The sequence below is a fragment of the Schistocerca gregaria genome, chromosome 6 (assembly GCF_023897955.1).
Source record: "Schistocerca gregaria isolate iqSchGreg1 chromosome 6, iqSchGreg1.2, whole genome shotgun sequence".
NCBI lineage: Eukaryota > Metazoa > Arthropoda > Insecta > Orthoptera > Acrididae > Schistocerca > Schistocerca gregaria.
The window spans coordinates 284,445,939-284,472,613 of NC_064925.1; the positions used below are offsets into that span (position 1 = coordinate 284,445,939).

General features: G+C 44.2%; 1 protein-coding gene across 1 annotated transcript in view; it reads left to right on the plus strand.

Moving 5' to 3' along the window:
* LOC126278852 (uncharacterized) overlaps nucleotides 1-26,675 on the plus strand; it is a 399,775-nt gene that overhangs the window by 244,701 nt on the left and 128,399 nt on the right. Inside the window, exon 4 of the mRNA XM_049979128.1 lies at nucleotides 8,753-9,110. Within this exon, the coding sequence (XP_049835085.1) occupies nucleotides 8,753-9,110 (358 nt within the window). The remainder of the gene's footprint in view (nucleotides 1-8,752; nucleotides 9,111-26,675) is intronic.

Consider the following 26,675-nt stretch of genomic DNA (forward strand, 5'->3'; position numbering starts at 1 on the left):
TCTGTATGATAGAGGAAAACAATATCGATATTACAGAAGGTAGCTCACAGTGAACCTGGCGTCAACACCAGTGTTAGTGTGACTTTGGCTTTTGCGCGTAGAGTCGCTATAATATGAGTTGCTGGTATTTCGTGTAGAATGTTTCGAATAATTACGTAGTACTATCTTCATAAAACCTTGAAGAGTCTTCGTGATATTACAATCGTGTGAATTTAACAGGGCCTCATTTCACTCTGTAAAGAAACGATTCTGATTCTGTCCACAAATTAAGAAACATAGACTACAGTGGGCTCGTCAGTAGGCATATAAAAATAAAGTCTGGCATCGAGGGAAAAAGCATAACTTGGTTTTATAGTGGGCACGACGCAAATCGTTTACCGATCGCGTGAGAGCAGCGAGCTTTATAACGTACAGGTTTCTGCCGATACGGCGGTTGCACACGCTAACCACTACGAGAATTCCGCAACGCCAGGCGAATATCGGGGCTACACGGGACAGTAAACATTGATAAACTCATTCAGTGGTCAATAACTCCGTGTCCTTGGCAGTCGTGATAGCGCTCCGCGCCGGCAGTCGCAGTTGCTTGTGGCAGACTCTTGTCAGAGAAGGAAGAAAGTGCTGTGCGAACGGAAGCATTACTCGGCCCTCCACCACAAAGTGCGCGCAGTCTTTGTTTATTCACTATGTTGATATTACGTAGAGACCACTACGCTACAAACTTCTGTCAGTCCCACAAGGCCCGTGGTAAGTCTACTATTTTCTATATCAGTGAACATGTTTCTCAGTTGACGTTACGTTTTGTCAGATGGGCTAATAAACTTATGCACTACCCAATTGTGTGCACTTTGGTTTCTGTTGCCAAGTAATAGATACATTTCATGGACAAAGCGATGAGCGAAAGTCGATTTTTTTTTGTTATAAATGGCAATGTACTTACATTAAAAAGTTTTCATTCTCAGGCCGCTTGAAACGGTCAAAATTTATCACCAAATATTTGTTTAGTGTTGTGGTTGAATTTACATTCTCCTATCGCTAATCATGAAAGGAACCGTGTTCAGTAACTTCGAAATTCTGTGAAGAGCGCACCGTTCTTCTCCACAGTATATTCTTGTGTGTATGGTATTAACTGCGGCTTATATATTTAAGCGAAATAATGTTATGCGGTACCTTCCTAATAATGCAATCGGTTTCTCATACAACGAGGCATGTAGTGGCATAATGCTCTCAGAGAAATTACCAATCACTATTTGCACGAAAGTTATTGGGTATTCAATCACCCAGATAGTGAATTTAAGCGGCGAATGACAGCACCGTTTGGAAACATGATTTCATGGCTCGTTTAATTATATTCCCCAAAGATGCAACTCAGATTGCAATTTTGTGGCTGCCATTTTATTTGGCTCAAGCATACACACAGCAAATTTTTAGTGTCGTTTGTTAAGAGCGGGAAGTTTTACATCCCGATTTATTGACGAAATCTCCATGTTGCAAGTACAAATGAGTCAGATATATTAGAAGCAAAAGGAAAATGATTATAGACATGTCATCGTTTGTCCGAGATCTCTGTTAAAAGCCTGTTCTTACTAACTAGTAAGCGCGAATGTAGAATTGTGGTTGAATTTTTAAGTTTGCGTGTGAAAGGTTATGAGTTCAATTCCAGGAATCTTGTTAGCTCAGTTGTTAAGTGCCAGACTACATATTCAAAGGGCCGGAATTCGAATCCCCATCGGCCACGGAATTTTTTTGTCGGAGCTTCTTTCACACCTGGCAGTTTAAGAATGCGAAAACTGCCAATTCGGATCGTGTTTCTTATTGCGCGCTGAAGTGCAGATCCCTTGTGACTGGCCAGGAAAGCGAGTTCAGAGACCGGAAGAAAGCAAGGTCATGCCACCTCCCTGCAATAAAGCAGTGTTCGTTCTTGCCCTAGTGCACCTTGGTAGAACAGCTAACTTAGCCTGCAGTTTAACGCTAAATCCCAACCGCGGAAAATGGAACCGTACCTCTCAAAATAGGTCCATAGTAATGCTTGCACAAACCATTGAATTAATAGGAGAAGAGTGAGTGAGTGAGTGGGAGGGGGGGGGGGGGGGGGGGCATGAAAGTAGGTTAGGCTACTGATCGCTCGGTCCGGTCTCACTTAACGTCCCGGTATGATCACATTGAGAAATAAGAATTTGTGTTGTCCACTGATAATTCAACGCATGACATACATTTATGTTCGGTAGTTTAGTTCGTACATATGAACGAATCTCCAGCAGAAACTTAGAAGAAAGATCGTTATTTCCATTTACCACAGAGTTAGTTAATAACTTACTTGAATCATTAAGTTGCACACACAAAGCGAAAGCAAATAATTTGTAATAACGTGCACAAAGAGAGAGAGAGAACTGCAGGAATGCCTTATCTGTTACGCAGGCGGAACCCGCAAGATTTGACTTAGCAGGAAGGCTGTTGCTGAGACCGCGGCCTTACATGGTATGATTGTGGCTGATCTGAGTGTGGAAGTGGGAACCAAGTAACTAAATTATCAGATGGGTTTTTTAGGAGTGGCCAGTTGTTTGCTGCTTGAAAATAGTACCACGCGACTTTCTGGTAGCCATTTCATTGCGTTACAGTGATTAAATGATTGTATGCAAGTGTACCAAAAAGTAATGCCTCCAACGTCATAAATTTAATACGGAACAGCGGAATTAGTGAAGATCATCGCGTAAAGTGTATTCTGCACAACACTACTGTCATCGTTGAACCCGGCATGTAAATTAATTTAGATCAGCTTCTTGACCCCTGATTTTAAAGCTGTTGTAATCTTAACCACGAAGAAAGTGTAGGGACGCCGGTAATGGACGTTCAGCAATGTGCACCTTTAGATGGAGCTTGGTAACGGGAAAACTGACATTTGACATTGCAGATCAATCGCGCAGTGGCCAGCCCACATCTGTCACAGATGCCAATCAGGATGTGTTTATGAAGTGGTTCGAAGAGACAGGCGCGTTCATAATCTACAGAGAAACCTTTGTAAACAAATTTAAGGAAACAATAATGAATCACGTCTCCATACGTCATTTTTCATAATCCAAGCGATTGCAAAAATGCGATTCTCAGTGGTGCCACATGGACCCTACAGCCCTGATGTGGACCTGTCTGACTTCGGTTTGTTTGGACCTATGAAACCACGTATATGGTTACAGTTTCAGTGACTTGGCTGAGGTTAACACAGCTTTAGAATTGTAGGCCAAGAAGGAAAACTGATTTTCCCTAAACAGGTTTTGATGCCTAGGTTCAACGATGGCCCAAATATATACAAATGCATGTTGACTGTTGTTATACGTTGATTATTAAATTTTTGTGACATAGGCGGTATTACTTTTTAATCTATCTTCGCATATTACATTTACTCATTGTACCACGTATAGGCTATAAAAATAGTTAAGAATCGCAAAGTGCGCCTGAATGGTATAAAAACAGTCCATCTGAAGATAAAGGAAAAGGTCTGAGAGAATACGTTGTGAATCAGTGAAATAAAATTGATGGATTCACTTAATATTTTTAGTTCCCAAGGCACATTCTTAAATAGATAATCCTGTATTAAAACAGTGATTACTTTCGCAACGGGCTTTTCTGTTTTCGAACTTTTCTCTGTAACAGGCGAAATGGAAAAAAAGCGACAGGTCAGATCTTATTGACAAATGTGTGAGAAAATTTAAATTTAAAGGCAGTATTCTACAGGACAGTCCCTTACCTAGAATCCTTGAGGGGAAATTATAGAAATCGCGGCCCAGAATAATACATCTTTTAACTTCATGCTTGTGAGATTATGCAAGTCTCTTACGTAGTTCCATTATTTTATTTAATTCTTTCCTGGAAACTTAAGGCACCTTCTTTTTTACCATATCGATTGTGTAGACGTTGTCACAATTAATACTTATGAACTTAAAACTGTATAACAAGTAGCTCTAGTGTTCGTTCGCCCCACACTCCGAGAAACGAGGATTACTAAACACAGCATTGCGTACTGGGCATTCCAATTTTGAGCTCTTCCGTGATACTTACTCATCTATCGTTTGGTATGTATCTAGGTGAACTGTCTGTTCCAGAGGATTTAAGTAGCAGCAAATAATGCTCGGGCTCGATAAAGGCCGTTAAGGCAGAGCGGGTTTCTGCAGCGCTAAAATGTATTCCTTGTACGCCGTACTCAGCTACTCCACTCACCCCATAGAAAGTTATGTTTCTAGTTACGTCGTCAGGGGTGAAACATTTAATCCTGACACCAAGTTGGATTCGTGTCTGAAAATTAGAATGTAAATAGATTATGTAAGAAGTAAAACTTTTCCAGTCGAAGCGAAAAATACATAGAGATAATACTTTCTGTGCTGTGTGTAGTTACCGAAAGTAGATAATTAAAATGAAATGCACCGTCTGTGTTTCTGAAAGATACGGAAAAAAACTTTACTAATGATCTGTTCTACGTTACTCTTCATGCAGATGATCAGTACATAGTATATAATCACTAATCAACATTTGTTCATTCAAACACACAATAACCACTCGAATTTTTGTGGCATTCGTGACTGAGCTTAACGATGTCAGAGCCGTGAAACCCTTCTTGTAGCTCAATGGCTGAGTGTGCCAGTGGTTTCCTGATTTGGAATTTCATAATTAACACTTTACATTGCTTTGCTTTCACACTGCAGACTAATGTTACGAGAAAAATGTGATTAGTTAGTTCCTTTATAGTTGTTCATTTGAGTTAAACGAACGTTAATATTTACATAAGACATCAGTGATGGGTTTGGTATCTCAAAACGCTATTGTAAATTTCAGGCACTGCTGTCCATTACTGCAGAGAAGATTCGTTTGCGATTTGCACTTTGTTGGTGTGTCTGGAACACTAGTGTATGCCGTGGCACGTGTTCTGCACTTCATGATGAAACCAGAAGTGGCCACCAACTTCCGGGTATTCCGCCCATCGATCGCAGCGTGCGTGGGTGGCAGCTCCACGAATCTGTGGTAGAGCGCAGTGCGGAACAGGGCTTTCCCGCGTTGGTCAATATCCGTACTCTGTTGCTTCTTGACATCGTGTGTTTGTTCTGCGTACCTGCTATTTTTTTAGGAATAGAAGCCTGGCTGCAACGGTTTCAATGGGGAAGATGTTTTAGAGTGGCGTGGAAAACCATATACACACTTAGCTTGTATATCGCTGTATTTTACTGACTAATTTTCAGCTGAGTGACAGCTACGGCCAAGTCTTCATCACATCTCGCGAGAATATTAAGTTTAAACATCCATTTTCTTGTCGAGACTAAGTTGAGTCGGCTCTATTACGTAATGCGAAACGAAATAGTTGTTGTGGTCTTCAGTCCTGAAACTGGTTTGATGCAGCTCTCCATGCTACTCTATCCTGTGCAAGCTTCTTCATCTCCCAGTACCTACTGCAACCTACATCCTTCTGAATCTGTTTAGTGTAGTCATCTCTTGGTCTCCCTCTACGATTTTTACCCTCCACGCTGCCCTCCAATACTAAATTGGTGATCCCTTGATGCCTGAGAACATGTCCTACCAACCGATCCCTTCTTCTGGTCAAGTTGTGCCACAAACTTCTCTTCTCCCCAATCCGATTCAATACTTCATTAGTTACGTGATCTACCCATCTAATTTTCAGCATTCTTCTGCAGCACCACATTTCGAAAGCTTCTATTCTCTTCTTGTCCAAACTATTTATCGTCCATATTTCACTTCCATACATGGCTACACTCCATACAAATACTTTCAGAAATGACTTCCTGACACTTAAATCTATACTCGATGTTAACAAACTTCTCTTCTTCAGAAGCCATTGCCAGTCTACTTCGATCATCATCAGTTATTTTGCTCCCCAAATAGCAAAACTGCTTTACTACTTTAAGTGTCTCACTTCCTAATCTAATTCCCTCAGCATCACCCGAATTTATTCGACTACATTCCATTATACTCGTTTTGCTTTTGTTGATGGTCATCTTATATCCTCTTTTCAGGACACTCTCCATTCCGTTCAACTGCTCCTCCAAGTCCTTTGCTGTCTCTGACAGAATTACGATGTCATCGGCGAACCTCAAAGTTTTTATTTCTTCTCCATGGACTTTAATACCTACTCCGAATTTTTCTTTTGTTTCCTTTACTGCTTGCTCAATATACAGATTGAATAACATCGGGGAGAGGCTACAACTGAGTCTCACTCCCTTGCCAACCACTGCTTCCCTTTCATGCCCCTCGACTCTAATAACTGCCATCTGGTTTCTGTACAAATTGTAAATAGCCTTTCGCTCCATGTATTTTACCCCTGCCAACTTTAGAATTGGAAAGAGAGAATCCCAGTGAACATTGTCAAAAGCTTTCTCTAAATCTACGAATGCTAGAACTGATAGTTCGGTAATTTTCACATCTGTCAACACCTGCTTCCTTTGAGATATGTGTAGCTTCTTCTTGAAGTCTGAAGGTATTTAACCTGTCTCATACATTTTGCTCACCAGATGGTAGAGTTTTGTCAGGACTGGCTCTCCCATGGCCGTCAGCAGTTCCAATGGAATGTTGTCTACTCCGGGGGCCTCGTTTCGACTCAGGTCTTTCAGTGCTCTGTCAAACTCTTCACGCAGTATCATATCTCCCATTTTATCTTCATCTACATCCTCTTCCATTTCCATAATATTATCCTCAAGTACATCGCCCTTGTAGAGACCCTCTATATACTCCTTCCACCTTTCTGCTTTCCCTTCTTTGGTTAGAACTGGGGGGGGGGGGGACGAAATAGTAACAAAAAAATTTGCCGCGTTACAATGACGAATTTCATTTAAGCTCCTTTTAATTAAGGAACATATCATAATAGTGCAGGCAGTATATAGGAGTAAAGTGGCAATGTACGCAGTATCACCTACTGTGATTAAATTGACTTTGCAATAGCAGCCGATACATTGCTTTTAAGATGTTGTTGTATGACGTGTATATATCCCCAAAGAGATTAACGGAATGTGTTACCAGCCTGCTAACGTAGATTATATTCTATGTTTAGAGGCGCATCTTAGCAGCACCTGTTACATATGTTATTTCCTTTTGCAGTTTGAAGCATTCTACAGTTTCGGAGTCTGAATAAAAGCGTAACATGATCGGTGTAACAGAACATAAACAGTGGTGTATTCGGAGAAAAAAACCAAACCATTTGTAGGTTTTGGTATGATGTACGATTTACTTAAGTTGTTTATCTCTTGTTACATGTTTTGAAGTCAGAAGGATTTTTTCCTTGTCGTTAGTAGAGGTTGTAGTAGAATAAAACTTAGTCTACCTTCACCCTTCACGATTTTTCGCATTCTTTTGGTGCATTGGCGTTTTTTGTTTTCATGTAAAAAAGAGTATTCCTATACATGTTGTTGTTTCTTTCGCGTTAAGCATTGTCTATTTACTTGCTGATTAGTGCTTTCGTGTGTTGAGTACTGTCTAAACCGTGAATGTAGAGTTTTTAAGCAAACTTTCGTGTGTGTTTGTGAAAATTAGAGATGTGTTCGGTATTCTGCTAAGACGTGTAAGAGCGAGGGATAGGATACAGGCGTGGTTAGTGGTTAACAGAGAGAGAGAGAGAGAGAGAGAGAGAGAGAGAGAGAGAGAGAGAGAGAGAGAGGAGAGGAGGGGGTGTGTAATACGGATAGAGGAAGGATCACGCGTGTGTGTGTGGGGGGGGGGGGGGGGGGAAGACTTGCGCGGTTGTAGTTCGGGGGGGGGGGGGGGGGCGTTGCACTGCACTGCACATGGCTGATAAATCTGCTGTTACTGAGAACAGTGTATACAGCAAATCACGCTATTGACTGCAATGTCCAGATTTTAACGAGTTTCATTTTTATAGAATTCATTTGTCGGGGAAGATACTGAAATACTTCTGACGAATGGTTCAATTAATCGCGGTGATATCCTGATGTCGACCCAATTACACACCATTGTTCACAGAGGGGTTACTATAGCACATATCTTCGCCGCCCGTGTTATATTTCTTCTACTACGATTATCGTCGCACTAGTACGCACTGGGCTCATCCTTCCGTTATACACGATGAGTTTGCTCACCGACGACAAACTGGAGGAAACGACACCCGAGAGACTCAAGGGCCAGAACAGGTTTATGGTCATGCTGCCTGAAAAGCATTCTGGTGATACATCAACTAGAAAGTTAGAGATAAGTTTATCTTCGACAGAGGCTCTGGAATCAGCACTAGACTGGCGGTCAGCCAGCATGGGGTAATCCAGACGACCGGGTGGAATATTCTCCACAACTACCACTGTCCGTATCACAACTCATGCAGTCTTCATTTGCGCGACTGTTTTCTCGTTGGTTCGTCGCACCGGCCGTCGGGGTACTGTGATTTCTGTCGTTCATCTTATTCCAGGACGAGCCTGTCTTTACGAGGTGCGATATCGTCAACCTACGCCCACTTGTGGGCGAGGGAGAATTCTCACTGGCTGAGCCTCAATGTGTAGGTTGGTATTATTGGCGATCCCTTTTGTGGGATCAGTCTTCCTTCCACAGCGCCTCACAGACAGGGCACATACTCCACGATGAGCTCCAGCTCGCTGCTATGTTCAGCATGGAGCTAAAACACAAGTGCATGCTGTGGTCTCGTGTGTGCTTTCAACTTATACTGTCAGATACTCTTTTATCTTTTTCTTTCCTCGAAGCGAATCGTCAATTTTGTTTGTGCTTCGACGTGTGACAGGCCGGTATTCCGGTGTTGCAGGCGCCGCCGGCCAGTACAGGCGCGAGCATGTGTCGGCGCTGGAGCCGCCGCGGTCGTCCCCGGCGCCGGTGGCGGCGCCCGGCTCGGGCGTGTCGGGGGCGGCGGGCGCGGCCGTGGCCCCCGCGCCGGCCCCCGGCGCCGCCGCCGCCCCCGGCCACGGCGGGCCTGTGTGGCGCGACCCCGCCGGCCTGGTCGAGGTGCGCCACGTGCACAGCGTGCAGCACCAGCTGCTGATGCCCGCCGCGCCCCACTCGCACTCGCACTTCCACCCGCCGCCACACCCGCTCTACCAGCCGCCGCAGCCGCAGCCGCACCACCGCTACGACCTCGAGGTGCTCGAGCGGGACCGTATCATCAGGTAAAACCACACTCCAGTTACGTTAATGTGAGCAGGGAATGGTGTAGCGATTTACTTAACACCCAAAAGGGCTCTCTAGCTCACTGGCTCTAGTCCCAAGGGTGGAAGCATTTCCGGAACAGTTAAGCTTGTAAACTGTTGGCGTGCCGCAGTGGTTAAAGCATACCGTGCATCACAAAATTCTCGCAGTATACTTTTGTGGTTCGAAGAGCACCAGGTTGTGTTTGCCGTACTCACCTGGCCAGCAAACTACCTGGATTTAAACGCAATCGCGAATCCTTGTAACCTCCTCGATCCGGCTGTTCGCGCCGTGGATCCTCCACTGACGAAACTAGCGCAGCTGACCACGGCACTGCAGTCAGCATGGCTCCGCTACCCTGTCAATCTTCTAGAACCTCATTGTCTCTCTTCCTGCACATCTCGCACTGCAAGAGGTCGTTATTCGGGTTTTTGACAGGTGGTCGCGTTAATGTGACTGGACAGTGTATTATGTACTATCTACTGTAAAGAAGGAAAACTAAAGATTAACAAATGCAAGAATTGGATGAAATTGACTCGAAATACACGACTCTTTACAACGCTGCCTGTAACCAGCTGTAGGTTCATGCTTCCACTGCGTTACAAAAGACAGTCGGCTTTTTTGTTACATTTCAGGCAGCATCTGTTGTATTTGTTCATTCCGCCCCCCTCTCCCCTACCCCAGGGGGCTCACCGCTCTTTAGTGAGTATGTGCTTGGCTACCACGAGGTACCAGCCTTTGCAGCATTGCTTCCGCTTTGTGTGCTGCAAATCTACACTTGGACTGTCTCTTACCTTCTCCGACTTTGTCAGATCGTATTCTTGGTGCAGACCCTGCTTGATTTCTAGTTTCATTCCAGACGCTATCTTAATCTTCCATTAACGATTACATGGTCCCCATTATTGGTTTTTGACGTGCCACATTTACCAAACTTAACAGAAGCGTGCGAAGTCAGGGTCTTCAGCATATCACCTGCCTTCTGCATTCCGCTTCAGGAGATTTATAATCCGGCAACGCAGATCCCAGCCATTCGTAGATACCGGAGAAGAATCGTGCTGCCTGTGACGAGGTGTCTGGCATATTTTCTAGACACCCTGTGTAGCAGACGTGTGCTTTTTAATACACCCTTGGAGGCTGTGGATGTTCGGGTGAGGGCAGGATATTACCATCTGCAGTGTTTATATCTCCCTGCCGATGCTGAAGTCTCTCAGATCATACCGTTAGCATTGGTTTCTCAGGTCCTCTACATTACCTAATCTTGGATGATTTCAACACCCATAATCCTTTGGGGGGTGTAACAATGGTCTCGAAAATTTACCGACACAACTTGACCTTTCCCTCTTAAATACTGGTACCCCCCTTACCCCAATACTTCAGTGTGACACATACAATATTCTTGGCCATACACTTTAGTATTTGCAGCCTATGTCTTCCTCCATCCATACACTGGAGGGTCCATGATGACCTATGTGGTAATGACCGCTTCCCAATCTTCGTGTCCCTTCCTTAGTGTCACTCCCCTGGACGTCTGCCCGGATGGGCTCTCAACAGTGTTGAATGGGTTGCTTTATCGTCTGTTGTCGACTTTGGGTCCCTGCCGCTTGAGGATATCGACGAGGCAGTTATTATTTCAGCAGCTGAATTAGCGATCCCCTGTTCCTCCCTGTTGGAAGACAGTACCTTTGTGGTCCTCGGAAGTCGCAGAGGCCATTCGAGATCTTAACGTGGGCTCTGCAACACAATAAGCGGCCCCTCTTCGATGGAGCACCTCACTGCCTTTAAGAGACTTCGTGCTCGGGTCCACCACCTAATAAAACTACGGAAAAAAGAATGCTGGGAACAATACATTTCAACCATCGGACCACATACCTCTTGTTCGCATGTTTGGGCTAACATCAGACGTCACTGGATACCCGATACCTGCGCGCGTATTTGGTATTGCACTGAATGCTACCGTGCTCATTGCCATGATACAGACCCAGGGCCAGACCACATCCACAACCAAATGATCAAACAGCTAACTGTGGATCATCAGTGTCACATCTTTAACCACATCCAAAGAGAGGACGAGTTCCTATGGCAGTAGCGAGAAAGCATCATTGTCCCAGCATTGAAACTGGGTAAGCACCCTCTACAGATGGACAGCTATTGCCCAGTAACTCTCAACAAAGTTCTCTTAAGTTGCTTTAACGCAACCAGCATCCGGCGAATGTGTTGACTCCATGAGTCACGGGGTCGTCAGCCTCCATCCTGTCCACTACTGATAATCTGGTTTCCCTGGAGTCTACCATCCTTACAGCTTTTCCCCGTCTTCAACACGTTATAGCTGTATTTTACACCTTGCAAAAGGCTTATGACACCACACGGCGACACCACATCCTTGCTACTTCACATGCATAGGGTCTCGGGAGTCCGCTCCCAGATTTTGTTGAAGAGTTCCTGTCACACCATACGTTCCAGGTAAACGTTGTTGCTTCCCACAGTACCCCCCTCCCCACCCCCCTATCCAAGAGAATGGGTGCTGCAGGGCTCTTGTCTTGAGTGTCTCTTTTTTCCAGTAGCCATCAATGGTCTAGCAACAGCTGTGGGGTCTTCATTATCACCCTCGTTGTATGCTCATAAATTTTGCCTCCAATGTTCTTCGTCTAGCCTGGAAGGTGCCACACCAAAGGGGCCGGCATGGGCCTCACCCATGATTTTCGATTTTCTGTCTTCAAGACTCGTTTCAATCACTTCTTTTGACGTTGTACTGTTCACACGCAACCAGAGCTTGACCTCGATGACCAGCTACGCAATGGGGGTGGAGATCTATCTTTTTTTAGGTCTGGTCTTTGTTTGATTCTCAGTTGACATTGAGTCCCATCTTAGCTAGCTTAAGCGAAAGTGCTGACTTCACCTTAATACACTTTTGTTGCCTGAGTAACACCAGCTGGGGTGCAGATCGCACTACCTTTCTGCAGCTTTACAAAGCCCTGATAGAATCCTGCCTTGATTATGAGGGTCCGGCGTACAGTTAGGCATCGTCCTCAGCACTGTAGATACTGGATCTGATGCACCACTGTAGGGTGTTTCACTTGGGAGACGAATCTTTTGAACTAGCCCTAAGCTTACACGTGGAGGTTGGGGTCGAACGATTATGGATCTGGCGCTGACAACAGCTTGTTATTACCATATATCCTGTTGATACTGAATATATTATACTTAAGTTGGTGTTTTGAGCCGGAGCGTAGTTTATTGTAAAACAGCTGATAATGAAGACTGTTGTGTGGCAAACGTATCCTGACAGTTTCAGCTGACGTAAAATAGTAAACACTTTCACACTATGTGCGCTGTTTCTGTGACTCTCATTGCGCATGTTAGTCACTCGAAGTTTCTGTTGGCCGAAACGCGGAAGTTCTTTACTGTCTTGTCTACCCACGTTCGCATCACCCTTAAGAATCCGAACTACCGTTTCCTCTTTCCAAACACGGTAATCCATCTTCCACAGTGGCGGCCCCGATCAGGGATTATGATAACATTATGCATCCTGTCTCTGTTCTCTTCCACCTCTCCTCTGGATCCGCTCCTATTCACCTCTGTGGTGCACCACTCAACCACAACTTCTTGACAAGATCTGAAAAACTCGACTCAAGTTCCTCCCGAGGTCTCCACTGCCATTTTTTTCTCCGTCCTTGGCGCATCCCAGGGTTCAGAAGTCGTCTACAATTGATGGCTTGATGGTGACTGGTCGTGTAGGCTTTTCTTATAATCGATGTGGAACATACTGAACTGCTCTCTTTGTTGGCTGGTTGTAGTGTTTTCACCGTGGAGTTGGTAGCCATTTCTTGAGCTATTGATAACATCCGTTCCTGCACTAGTGGGGTCCTTTGTCACCTGCAGCGAGTCCTTGAGCAGTTTGCAAGTTCTCGTGCTGCCCTCGCCATCTGTTGGTCATTTGCTATCCGGGATTCCCTGTATGCTCTTGAACAGTGTGGACGCTCAGCGACTTTCGTCCGGACACTGGGCAAAATAGAGATCCCAGGTAATGAACTCACTGATAACATGGTCAAACTGGGTCGTATTCCCAAAATTCGACTTTACACGTGAGACTTTCCAGGATGTACCTGCCGACTTCAAAATGGCGCTGTAAACGTTAGAATCGTCCCTAATCGCCTTGAGTCGCAGGGCCGTTTCCAAATGTCCATATGCACGATTTGATTTTCTGTGAGAGAGAAGTCCAAATAAAATGCAGAGAACAGCAACAGTCTCGCTTCGTAACCTTGTATGACCTGGAGAAAGCTACATTATCTGTATGTACTTAGACGATTTTGTTGCCCTCGTCATTTGTTATCCTGGCCAGGCTGTTGACGATCACATGGTTGGGCATTCGCTCATTATCACATAATTTGTTTAAATCTGTAACGATGACTCCTGGGCTGCATACTATACGCGCACAATAACTTCGCACTTAACGCTGTGGATCCCGGGAATGAAGGAAACTGTTGGAATTGGTCAGTATTGGTTTGGTTCCACTCGGTGCCAGCTTCAGTCAGCAAATAATGTCGTACACAGTAACATTTTACGTAGATTTGTTCAATTTGCAGCAAAAACATTTCAGCGATAGTCACCTTTGATTTGATAGTACTACAGTTGCATGTTTCTTCCAAACGCCGCCTTGTATGGGAGGGGCAGAGAAGGGTTCCACCCACTCTTCCCGCGTGAAGTCTCAATCTGTATTTCGCACTTAGTACTGGCGCCCTTTCTCTTCGCCCTTTACTTGTCAGCGATTCCATACGTAATGAGGTCCAGACCTGGTGTTGAGTTTGGATATCTTTTCGGCGGAGGCCTCCTTACTTTTCATAGGCTTAGTTAAAAAACTTATAAGATCCCAAAAATGACTTGAACTGCTGTGTGTAGATTACGCTGCAACATCCGCCCTCACACCAGAATAGCTGCAAGAAGCAGAAAACCAATACGAGAATACATACTCGTGAAACAGATTGTAACTCTCCGTTGATTTTCTTAAAACCAAGTCCTTGTACCAAGGGTAATCCTTTAAATTTACATCTGTGTTTACTTCCCATATGTGGGTTGGAGCCTATTTAAGCACTGTGCCTCTGAACGAATCTTAGACAGGAAATGTGTACAACAGGCACTCTTTGGAAAAACTGCACATTTAGTCTTCAGTTATAAAGATCTCATCGTGCACTTAAAACTCATGCTGTATAAGGTGTTTTAAGTGCTACTACGAAGCAATGAAACTTGGCCACTGTACAGCCAAGACAGTAAGGAACTTCAGCGTTTTGGTCAACAGAAACTTCGAGTGATTAACATGACCAACATGAGTCACGGAAACAGCGCACATAGTGTGGAAGTCTTTACTATTTTACGTCAGCTGAAATTGTTAGGACACGTTTGCCATACAATAGTCTTAATTATCAGCTGTTTTCCAATAAACTACGCTCCGTCTCAAAACACCAACTGAAATATAATATAGTCGGTATCAACCGGATACATGGTAATAAGTTTTGGTTACCTAGACGAACTGTTGTCCCTAGATCAGTGTTATACAGCCTAAAATTAAGAATGATTGTTGTATTTAGTGTTGTTCAAGTAGTTGCTTCTACGTATATGTTGGTAAGTAAGAGTGAACGCATTCGGCGACGCTCAGCAATGTGCGCTGCATCATTTGGATTTGGCTTTGAAAGCTGGCGAGCGACTGCGCGATTGAGCGGCGGAGAATAATTCCCAATTGAGCAAGGGCGGCCTGTTAAGTGACGGCTGTCCTCTATTGTAGCACGACTGAAGGTCGTGCCACGAGAGCCGCTCCAGAGGTGCAAGCAACCGGCGCGGCCTTGGCAGCGCTATTGTCCGCTGCCGTTTACATGTCTGCCCCGCACCCGCGGAAAGACGCTTCCACCCACCAAATCATATGCGTCCAAAACGTTGACGGAAGAAATGTTATCAGTCATATCGTCTTGTCGAGTTCTGTGTCGTCTACTTTCCATTTCTGTATTAACATCGTCTCTAGTTCCCAGCCGTATGGGGTAGCCCCGCGGTCATAGGCGTCTTGTCACGGTCCGTGCGGATGCCCCCGTCGGAGGTTTGAGTCCTCCCTCGGCCATGGGTGTATGTGTTGTCCTTACCGTAAGTTAAAGTTAGATTAAGTAGTGTGTAGGCTTAGGGACCGATGACCTCAGCGGTTTGGTCCTATAAGACCTTACCACAAATTTCCAAATTTCTAATTACCAAGTTACCCTAATTGCCATCCGTATTTTTCATTGGCAGTGAATTCAGTGGGTGCTCTTTTCTCACACTAAAGTTGGAAAAACGGTTTCAAGCCAGACTTTAACCGCAGCAAGGACTACAAGGCTGATTTTCATACATTTCAGAATGACCTATTTTTATGAGTAAATGAAATAGTCTATGTTGGTTGTTTCTTTCGTAACATCACCATTAGAATAAAGTACATTTAAATTAGAAACACGGCTGTTGCTGTTAGAATGATAAGGGGATTGATGGATGATTCATACCCAAGATGAGATCACTGGCTCAGTTCATTGTCATAGTAAGTGATGGGAGGAATGGAAATGGGCATTATAGTGAATGTTAACTCAGAAAATTTTAAGTCCGTTGATGGCTAAAACAGCTGAATAAAAAACGTACAGGCTTTATAAATAAAGTGTCTCATGTTCAAATCTGTGTGATGCATTTTACCATAACACACTTTTCTGATTCAACAATTTGTTGTTGGTGAAGCCTTTATTGTATTATATGAAACACATTTCTATGATGTATTTCTAAATGCACACAGAAGATGGAACAGAAGTTTGGCTATACAGCAGTGGGAGACAACTTCTGTTGGATAATGGTGTCTCTGGACTCGAAAACTTAAAATTTCTAGCACTGACAAAATAGATAGGACTTCTTCGTATAGTTTCATTATTACACGGTGAGAGACTGACAGTCCGTCGCGGTGAGTGTGAGGTCTACAAGGACCATTCGATCCACAATAGCGAGTGACAGTGCACAGGCAAGGTGAGTTAGCGGCACCATATCGCATTCAATCGAGTCACATTATTCAGTCACGCGCCGTGCCTATCTTCAACATGCTATTCGCGACCAGATGCCTCTTTTGGAGGAAAGAGCTTAGAGTCGTGAGGCGTAGGAGGCAGCATACTATGTGGCGTTCTGAGTGCACCGCGTGACGGAGGATATTATTTTACCAAGACACTCGAGAATCCGGTAGTCCTATGGGAACTGGACTTTGGCGTGTAACAACACCTGTCGATGATGAATTTGTCAAAGCCTTGCGGCAAAATCCTTTTTCAAACGCGGGCGTATGAAATGTGGGTTTCCTGAGAGAGTCGATACGGTTCGGTGCCGGCTTCTGGAGGCTGCTTAGCAAACGTGTAACAGGCAGGCAGAGGCTCCGTGATGATCATCGACTGTACCGATTAGCGTTTGTCGAGGACAGTGGCAGTCGTGACTAGCGGATCATGATATTATTCAGACGAATGGATATTGTCATCAGCGATTGGTGGTCCAGTAGGAGTATGTAGGCCGAAAGGCTCCCTTTCCGACTGCAAATACATCGAAGAGTCATCTTGCAGTCGTTTTTGGGCTGGATGGGCTTCCATGGACTTGGAATGTGTTGCCCAGTGTACCCATAGTAAGAGTAAGTTATATTACGGTCCCATCAAAGCGAGAACTATATCCTGAGGGAATAATGTCTCCAGTAGAACCAGTCTCCTGTACACATGTCAGCTTCGGTGCAGAAGATGTTCGCATACCAGAATGAAATTTATCTTCTCGATTGCCCTCCTCGTGCACGAGATCTATACCCTACTGAAAATGTATGGGCAGAAACGAAACGGATGCGAGAGAGAATTGGCCTGACCCCGTGTCAATAACCCGCGATGGCTTTGGAACGTCACTTAGCTGCGTGGAAGGTGGTGAAAATAGTTTATTGCCTACCATATAAATTCCTTTTCTTGCAGATTGCAGTCATCAATGTAGGAAGAGTTTGTAAGGGTCACGAAATGACAGAGAAACCACTTGCCGTAACCTTTTGAGGGCGAAAAACATTAATAAGAATCGTGAAGTATTCGTGCTGTTAATTTCGCCATTTCTTCGGATTAAACAGATTAAGGAATAACGCACAGCAACTGCACCCAGACACACATGAAACAAACCTTTCGCCTGGCCTACTAGATCTATGTTACTGAGCTACGAATGCATTATGCTAGAGATGCCTACATTTAAATACTTCTTATCGCTGTGGACACCGTATTACGAGACGAAGTCCTTTTACTACGTCTGCAGTATTGCGAATGACGTGGCGCTCGTTTCCTTGCGTGCTTTCACAGTCCTTAGGCTCAGAGTGCCAAGAACGTGTTATTCCTTCTATGTAGTGAAACTTATGTCAAGATTATGGGTTCGGTATACGAGTAAGAAATATAAAGAAAGATACAAAAAAGGTTATGAATTTTGCAACTAACGCTGACAGCCAAGCTGAACCGTTACAACGTGTCTGAAGTTGATAAAAACACGGCACTTGTAGTTTCAGTGGAAGATAGGAGTGGTACCCGTGTCATGTCTGACTTTATTACAGAAAGCAGGAGAGTTCAGTGGACAGTTGAAGATTGAAGGAAAATTAAATTTACCGGGTCATCAGAATGACTGATTTGATTTCAACATCGCTACGGAGTTAGAGAAGAACGGAAATGATCGTATGGCATTGTTGGCCGGGAGGCCCCATTCGGGGAAGTTCGGCCGCCGTATTGCAAGCCCTATTTAGGTGACGCCACGTCGGCGACTTGCGAATCAATGATGATGGGCACACAACACCCAGGCCCCTGCCGGGAATCGAACCCGGGCCCCCTGCGTGGTAAGTGGTAACGCGACCGCTACGCTACGGAGGCGGACTACGGGGTTAGAGAAATTGGTGTTCAGAGCGATAAAAACTTAGTGCTTGCAAATAGACAGTTTGTACTGTGAATTCTTCGGTTACATCGAACAATGCATTCTGTTCAGAGCATATTTTCAACACTGATGAATGTGGACAGTTTTTGGAGGACATCTCCTGTTTGAGCGAAGCGCTCGCTGTCGTCGCCATTCTCAGTGTTTGTGCGTGTGTGATCTAATCCTATAGAATGGCCTGGGGAGGGGGCCCGAAATAGCGGGCGGCAGAGGCGTGTTGTGCCGCCCTTTAACGCCGCCCAGTGACACCTCGCGACAGGCCGGCGCGCCGCTGCCAAGTATGCGGGCAGCCTGCCAGGTGCTTTTCTGCGAACAGGGCCGCTCGCCTGCACCAGCGCCTCCCGGAATTCGGCCACCGCACGCCTGGCATCTTCACGAACTGCGGCCGGCGCTTCTCGGAAAACCCCGCAGCACACACCATCTCACCCCTAGTACCCCTCGAACCTTCAAACAAATCAGTTGTCAGTACGGTGAATTACTACAGTGATTAATTCCCAACTCAGATCTGGGTTTTGACGTAAGGGTTACGTGCTGATATATTTCCAAATAAAAGCCAATACCATCGGGAATTTTGCCGCTCTAGCGCACAAATTAGACCATCTGGTAGTGCCCCATCCCCGTATTATACGTACACAATGGTCGTGTCACGAGGCGTCCTCTGTCAAAATGGCGAGGGCCACGGTAAGAGAAAGGTCCATATGTGCTTATCCTACGTGGATAGCCAAAAGGTAGCGACAACGTTTTTCAATCTCTTGTCACAGTAATGTGATAACATGAGTGACAAATGAAAGGAAAAGGTGTTCTGAAAAATTTCAGTACATTAGTACAAAAAGTACCATTTTTGTGATTTCGGCAAAAGAAGAAGGGATCGGTTGGTAGGGCATGTTCTGAGGCATCAAGGGATCACCAATTTAGTATTTGGAGGGTAGCGCAAGGGGTAAAAATCGTAGAGAGAGACCAAGAGATGAATACACTAAGCAGATTCAGAAGGATGTAGGTTACAGTAAGTACGAGGAGATGAAGCTTGCACAGGATAGAGTAGCATGGAGAGCTGCATCAAACCAGTCAAGACCACAACAACATCATATCACATGCTGAAAACTTTTTGTTAATATTTAGTACAGTTTTAAAGATTTAAAGTATTAACTTATACAGAAAATTTATAGTCACCCTATATATTCACACCCTGGCCTGATCCTGCGATTCTTTACTTCTAGTATACCGTCAACTACAAAGTTCAGCAACCACTTTCCTTCCAGTTAAGTTTTTTTATTAGGATTTTTTCCCTCGCTGACTCGTTGCAGGATGTCTTTCATTTCTTAAGCGATCAACCCATCGGATTAGCAGACTCTTGTACACATTTCTTATGCTATCAGTCTTTTAATTTCCATCGTACCCACTGCCCATGTTCCGCACCCATGCAAATACTAATATTGATTTTCGTATATGTTTTCCTCGTCTCGAAGTTTTTTTTAATGTTACTAATTTCTGATTTTTATGGAAGCTCTGTTCTGTTTAATCGTTGCTACTGAGTGTTTTTGACGTTGCCTCTTTAATCTATTCCATTTCTTGGAAAGCAACACCCAACCGTCTTATCAAAGTAAAGGATTACTTTCGTATTTTTATTTGATGTGCGTGTTACCAGCTTGCACCCGATTAAATCATTGTTCCATTTTGTCGGCCACTGTTCCTTTGCAGAATTTAAAAAGTAAAGGCTTTAGGAGCACCTGGTGACCGGATTTATTCACAATACATCGACGTGCTGTGGAAAGGGTGACAGTGGATGAAAGAAATACCGTACAGCCCGTGGCGCGGCATAATGAGAGGGGGAGAAGTTTTTGGAAGAACTCCGGGAATGGTGGTGGGGGGGGGGGGGGGGGGTTGGTACAGCCCGCATCAACAGGTTGGCGGCTGCTGGCTCCCGGGACGGGCCAGCAGAGCAGCAGCAGCTATTGATCTAGCCGAGCAGCGGCGGCGCTCGCCCAGATCTGCTACCTGCTAGACGGCTCCACCTGCGCAATTAAAGGCAGCCGAGGCCTGAAAGCGGACTTTGCCGTTACGGAGCATGCCGTGTAAAAGTGTGGTGCACTGAGGCTGCATTTGAGACGACACTCTTTTTATCGTCTTTCTCTTTACTGTGAAGGCGTTCTTGACTACACGCTTCTGCTAAAAACCTCATAGTCGTACACTTCTTTCATTCCAGTGCGTCGGTTGTCAATTTGGTATTGATAGTCGTCCTATCTACGTCACGCCTCGTGTTCCATCTACTCCTGTACCTTCCTCGACTTTTAACAATATTTCTAGAGAATTAATGTATGCATAAACACTCACAGCTCGCCTATTACATTAATGTATTTGTTTAATTTCACTCTTAAGATTTTAATATACCTGTAATGTGTCTGATAATAACTTGCTGGATGTACGTCTCTTTTTATTGCCCTTATTGCCGAGGCTCACAGGAGAGGATCCATCAGTTAGTTATTTTTTTCCCTTACTTGTCACCAGGTATTCTTTAATACCTCATTACCACGCACTCATTTTTCTCTACAATTCTCCAATTTTATGTAATCATTGTCATTCATTCTGTTTTGTAATTGATATTACTGCTACATCATTCGCAAGTCTTATAATGGTTACATCCTTGCAGTAGAATGCGTTTGGGGTCAGTATTTGCTTATTCATTTGCCATTGTAGATGGTACGGTGTAATCTTGTCTCAGTTTAGTTTACATCTTTTAATTTTCTGTTTCTCGTACTGTTATCTTTATTTATAAGAAAGTTTCTTCTGTACACATTTGAAATTGTAAGGTGATTAATTTTGAAGATACACCAAATTCTCCGAGCGGTTCTAGGCGCTTCAGTCCGGAACCGCGCGACTGCTAGGTCGCAGGTTCGAATCCTGCCTCGGGCATGGATGTGTGTGATGTCCTTAGGTTATTTAGGTTTAAGTAGTTCTAGGGGACTGATGACCTCATATGTTAAGTCCCTTAATGCTCAGAGCCATTTGAACCATTTTGAACACCAAATTCTCTAACGACCTCTGGTATTGTTCGTTCTATACTGTCATAGGTTTACGAAATCGGCGTGGCCACCTGTAATAAATTCTCGCGTCATCGCCGTTATTTGGCTGAGTGACTAGGTGATACGTTGTATTGGATTCAACATAGGCAAGTCTACGCCCCTTTTCGGTGCGTGTCAGGCTACAGAGGGTGAAATTGTCACCGCAAATTCAAGCGACATTAATTAGACGGAGGTGACTAAAGTCATGGGATAGCGAGATGAACATACGCAGATTCGTTACTATCGCGTACAAACAGTATAAAAGTATAGAAGGGTAGTGCATTGGCAGAGTTGTCATATTCACTCACGTGATTCATGTGAAGAAATTTCCGACGTCATTTTGGCCGCACGACGGGAATTAATAGACTTTAAACGCGGAATGGTAGTTGGAGCTAGAAGCATGGGACATTCCATTTCGGAAATCGCTAGGCAAAGTCAGGAGTGTGCCGAAATACCGTATTTGAGGCATTACCTCTCGGCATGGATAACACAGTGGCCGACAGCCTTCATTTAACGACCGAGTGCAGCTTTGTTTGCGTTGAGTTGTCAGTGCTAACAGACAAGAAACGTTGCTTGATATAACCGCAGAAATCAATGTGGGACGTGCGACTATAATATCCGTCAGGACAGTGTGGCGAAATTAGGAGTTAATGGGGTATAGCAGCATACGTCCGCTTGTGGTTGCTCCATTAAGGTATGGGCAATGTTAACATGGAATGGAATGGACCCTCTGGTCAAACGAACAGTTCATTGACTGGAAATGGTTATGTTCGATTACGTGGAGATCATTTGCAGCCATTCATGAACTTCATGTTTACAAACAACGTGCCATTTCACCGGGCCACGATCGCGACAAGTTTGAAGAACGTTGTGGACAATTCAGGCGAATGATTTGGCCATGTCTGTTGCCCGACATGAATCCCATCGGCATTGCAAATCGAACATGTCACCAGATTACCAACATGAACCACCCCGTGAATGCACTGTAAATCCGTCGCACACATTATTTCCCCCCGTGATCTTTACTTTGGAAAAAGTTCTTCTCCTCTGATGTGACACTTTTCTTTTAAGAGGAGCACATCTTACTTCCTCCGTTGTTTGTTTTCGGTTTGTGAGGAGCCATTGTGGCTTGTGTGTTTCTCTTTAGGATGATTTCTGGCTTGGTGCATAGATCACGGTACATTCATTTCCTCGTCCTTGTCTGACCACTTCTCGCCCTCATTCTCAAACGATTTAGATTCCCGTAGGATGTTCAGCCGTAAATTCTTCCTTCATATCTTCCTCTGAACAACGAGACTCATTATTGACATACTGTTATGTTATGTAGAGGGAGGAACACAATTACTTTATATCAGGGGAAAAAGTTTGAAGAAGGTATAGTGTTATTCTTAATTATTTAAACAGCCATTAACATAAGCGTGTATTCCATTGCTTCTTTTGTATTAACTCGCTTACGATGAAACGCGACAGAGGATTATCAGTATCATTTACGTAACACTGCTGTGGAAGTCCTACCTAGATTGTGTGCCTTAAACCTTGAGGGTAGCTCAGTGGGCATCAGCGGACCACCCATAGAAACACCACATTTATGCTGTTGCGTGATCATTGTTTTGCGGGATGCGTATTTTTGCATATGCTAACGTTACAGACAAGGAATTGCTATTGGTCAGCCACAAAGAGCGAGAACCAGTACAGATAGGAACAAAAACTATGGTTCATTTCGGGAAAGACAACCGAGTATTCGGCCATTGAATGGAGAGTTGCAGCAATTAATAACGCCACGCGTCTTTTTCAGGGATTGTCCTTACTGACACAAAATCATTAGTCTTTGATTCATAGCATCAGATGCGGTAACAACAGTTTAGTATGCGCAAAGCTTTAGAGCAAACACGATGTTACCTTATTTGAGAGACTTTCATGGGGAAACCGAACAAATATGTTTAAAGTCTAGTGAATGATATGATATCCATTTGCAAGTTTTCGTTACAAATACTGTGCTCAGCAATTCCACGGCACTTAAATTCAACATAGGATTTAGTTGGAAGTTGTAATATCCACAATATAACTGACAATCAAACCAGACATGCTGCCTCTAGATGATATTCTGTGATAAGTTTTGCCACGACTTTGTTTTACATGTAGTTTCTTTTAAAGAAATCTTCTCGCTTCTTGTGTTTACGCAGCTAGTTGTCTGATGGATGCTTTTGTCTGATTGAATCGAATTTATACGACACTAGTAAAAGAAGAGTAGTTACTACCACCCATTTGGAGTCGGGGGACAGCCTTGGATAATGGACAGTGGTTATGAATTTGTTCTGAGGACGAGAATGACCCCCTCCCCACCCCCTCCCATCGCGGCCGTCGTAACATTTTCCTCTAGTGTTTGTAGAAACTCAACGTCACCGAATAACAATCTGAAACCCTCTTCTCCCATAAGTGCAGTTAGGAAACTATTCCGAGCTCTCGTCATTTGTCAGTGGGGAATTCTAAATAATCTGTAAGAAGGCAGATAAGCAAATGATGCTGATGATTCATTTTTCAGCCAGGAGCACAGTTTTACTCTATTATTGCTTACTGGACACTCACAGCGTCAGAGAATAGTAGACAACTTGGGAACTTAAACGGTCGAGAAGGCTCTCCTTCTGTGGTAAAAGCCCGAGCCACCGACTTTGTTCCAAGTGAGGCCCAACCTCTATCTCAATTAACCGTATCCGTGGCGTATTACGTTAGTGAAACTAATTAAAGCCGAGTAATGTCATCCGACGACACAAACTTTGTTCGCCGCTTGGAGGGGAAATTGGAAAACTTAAAAAACAAAGTTGGGGAGATTTAAAACAGGGAAGTTGCGGGGCAGAGTCTTTTGAGGGGTGCGCCTCGAAGTTGTGGCACTCTGTTCTGCGCGCATTAGGCCGTCGCTCGATAACCCGGCCAGGGCTAGAACACTCATCCGGCGCTTCTCTTGTCTTTGTGCGAACACCCGCCGCTGCGATAACACAAGGTACACAGGAAGCTGGCGGAGCTCCGCTAGGGGCTGTGTGAGTGCATGAGTGATAGAGGTATTATTTTAAGTGTCCTCCATTTGCTAGTGCCTGCAAATAGAAAACAAGTAAATTCAATAAACAAATCCCTACCATTAGCACAGAACTCCCACTATTTCTTTTCCCTACTTCAATTCCGTTACCATCTTCTTCGTCGCCGTCTTTTGTATTATCTCCCACTTCTTGCACCTCGTTTCCTGTTAACTGTAGAATTTCATTAAAGAGTCAATTTCATGGATGTATGATATTTAATAGCCACGTCCGTGAAGGTAAAAGTTACATAGCCCATAGGCAATCCAAACTTGGTGACTTCAGCAAATGGGTAAGCAGTGAAAGGTGTATTTCTGCTGCCTTAAAATTGTTGAAGTATCATCTGAGGATAGCAGCCATTGAAAACAGTGCATAAGGATCCAGATGCCGGCGTTTTCCACCATTTTAAAAAGAGGTTAATAGGGTCTCAATGAAAAAAAGTAATATAACTAGACCAGAGTTTCCCAAAATGTTCCACGGGAAGTAAAAAAAAAAAAAAATTAATAATCCGCGCGTAGTGGTCGCGGGCAAGTTGGCATTCACGGATTGCGCGACCTCTCCTGCCGGAGGTTCGAGTCCTCCCCCGGGTATTGGCGCTTTTGTTGTTCTTAGCATACTTAGACTAAGTTAGTTTAAGCAGTGTGTAAGTCCAGGGGCTGATGACCACAGCAGTGTGGTTCCTTAGGAATTCACACGTACACTATTAATAACAAGGTGTTTTTTAGAAGTTTAGGCAATGCTATTTTTTTAAACAAATCATTGTGTTATCAGTGTTATTAGTTAATATTTAAAACTCAGGTAATTACTGAGTGAGGCTGGTTTTTCTCATTTAAAAAAATTCTATTAACCTTCAAATTAACAAGTGTTCCATCAAAATACCTGTATTCTCAAACTGTTTGGTTAGAGGAAAAATTCGGGAATCATTGAACTGGGCTAATACAATAACCAGCCAGAACGTTACGACCACGGCCTATTGCCGACATACACCTTACGATGAGTGACTGCTAGTCAGATACAGACAAGGTGCATATAGCATCAGTGAGGGTACTGTCCGTGTGTAGTATGGGGTAGACACACGCGATGTATCTTGAGTTTGACCGAGGGCAGATTGTGATGGCTCGGCACGAGCATTTTGGAAACTGCACGGGTTGTCAGGTGCGTTTGAGGAGTGCTGGTGGCGAAAGCAAGGTGAAATCATGTCCAGACGTCGTGTGGTTGGGCGGTCACCCTTCATTACAGATGCCGGACGTTGCAGGCTGGGCAGACTAGTAAAACATTACAGGCGACGAGCTGTATCGGACCTAATATCATACTTCAATGCTGGGGAGTGTGCCTGAACACACAGTGCAGCAAACACTCCTACCGATGGGCCTCGGCATCCGACGACCCATTCGTGTGCCAGTGTTAACACTAGGATGTCGGTAACTACGACAGAAGTGGGCACGTGACCTCGGCACAGGAGTTCATCGCAGTGGAAGAGCGTTGCTTGGTCTGATGAATCCCGATATCTTGTTCATCATGCTGATGGAAGGGCGCGAATCCGTCGTCTTCCAGGAGAATATGTTGCAGACCACGCACACCCCTTCATAACGATCATGTTATGTTTCCCGACGGTAGTGGCGTCTTCCAGCAAGTAAAGTCCCCCTTAAACATCCCCACAACAACAACAACAACAGCAAGTCAAAAGGCCAGGAGTGTGGAGTGGTTCGAGGAACATTGTGGCGAGATCCAGTTGATGTGCTGCCCCCTCCCTTCCCCCCGCAGATCTGAATCCGATCCAACGCATCTGGTATGTGACAGAAGTGGCGCCAAATAGGATCTGGAAAGGCAAGTACACTGTGGCCCTCACGATAGTCATCTATTAATATTTACTACGTTTAGTCCCAGAAACCTCCGAAATAGTGTTTACAATTGCATTCAGATCTTGGTTACGTGTCATCTGATCATATTAAGTCCTCCAAAGGATCGTGCGACATTTTTGTTACTTTGGTTATAGACCCTACGCGCATCATGGCGAACAAATATATCTCAAGTTTCTTCTAAGCTCGAGTATATAAATCTCGTTCTGATTTCTTCGCAAACAATGATGTGAGAATAACAGGTATTAATAATGTGATTTCTGGATTTAAATATCCACGGTTATCTTCAGATTAATTGTTGCACCAAACTCTGAAACACATCATACTCTTAAGAAGTTTAAGGTGCTGCAGCAATGGAACTGTGACTTCTTGTAAGTAACAACTGCTGAAATAAAACATTCTTTAGTCTCCGATAAAATTAAAAAATGAATGTTTATATCATGAAGGTATTCTCCAAAAGAATAAATGTGTTTTATATCACAGAGAATGTGCTAGTTTCAATAGCAACAGTGGAAGTGTAATCGAAAGAAGCGAGACATTATTGGCCATTACTTCGCTTGGGACTTAGATTAGTTTATGTCTTTTTTGCGTGTCTTCAT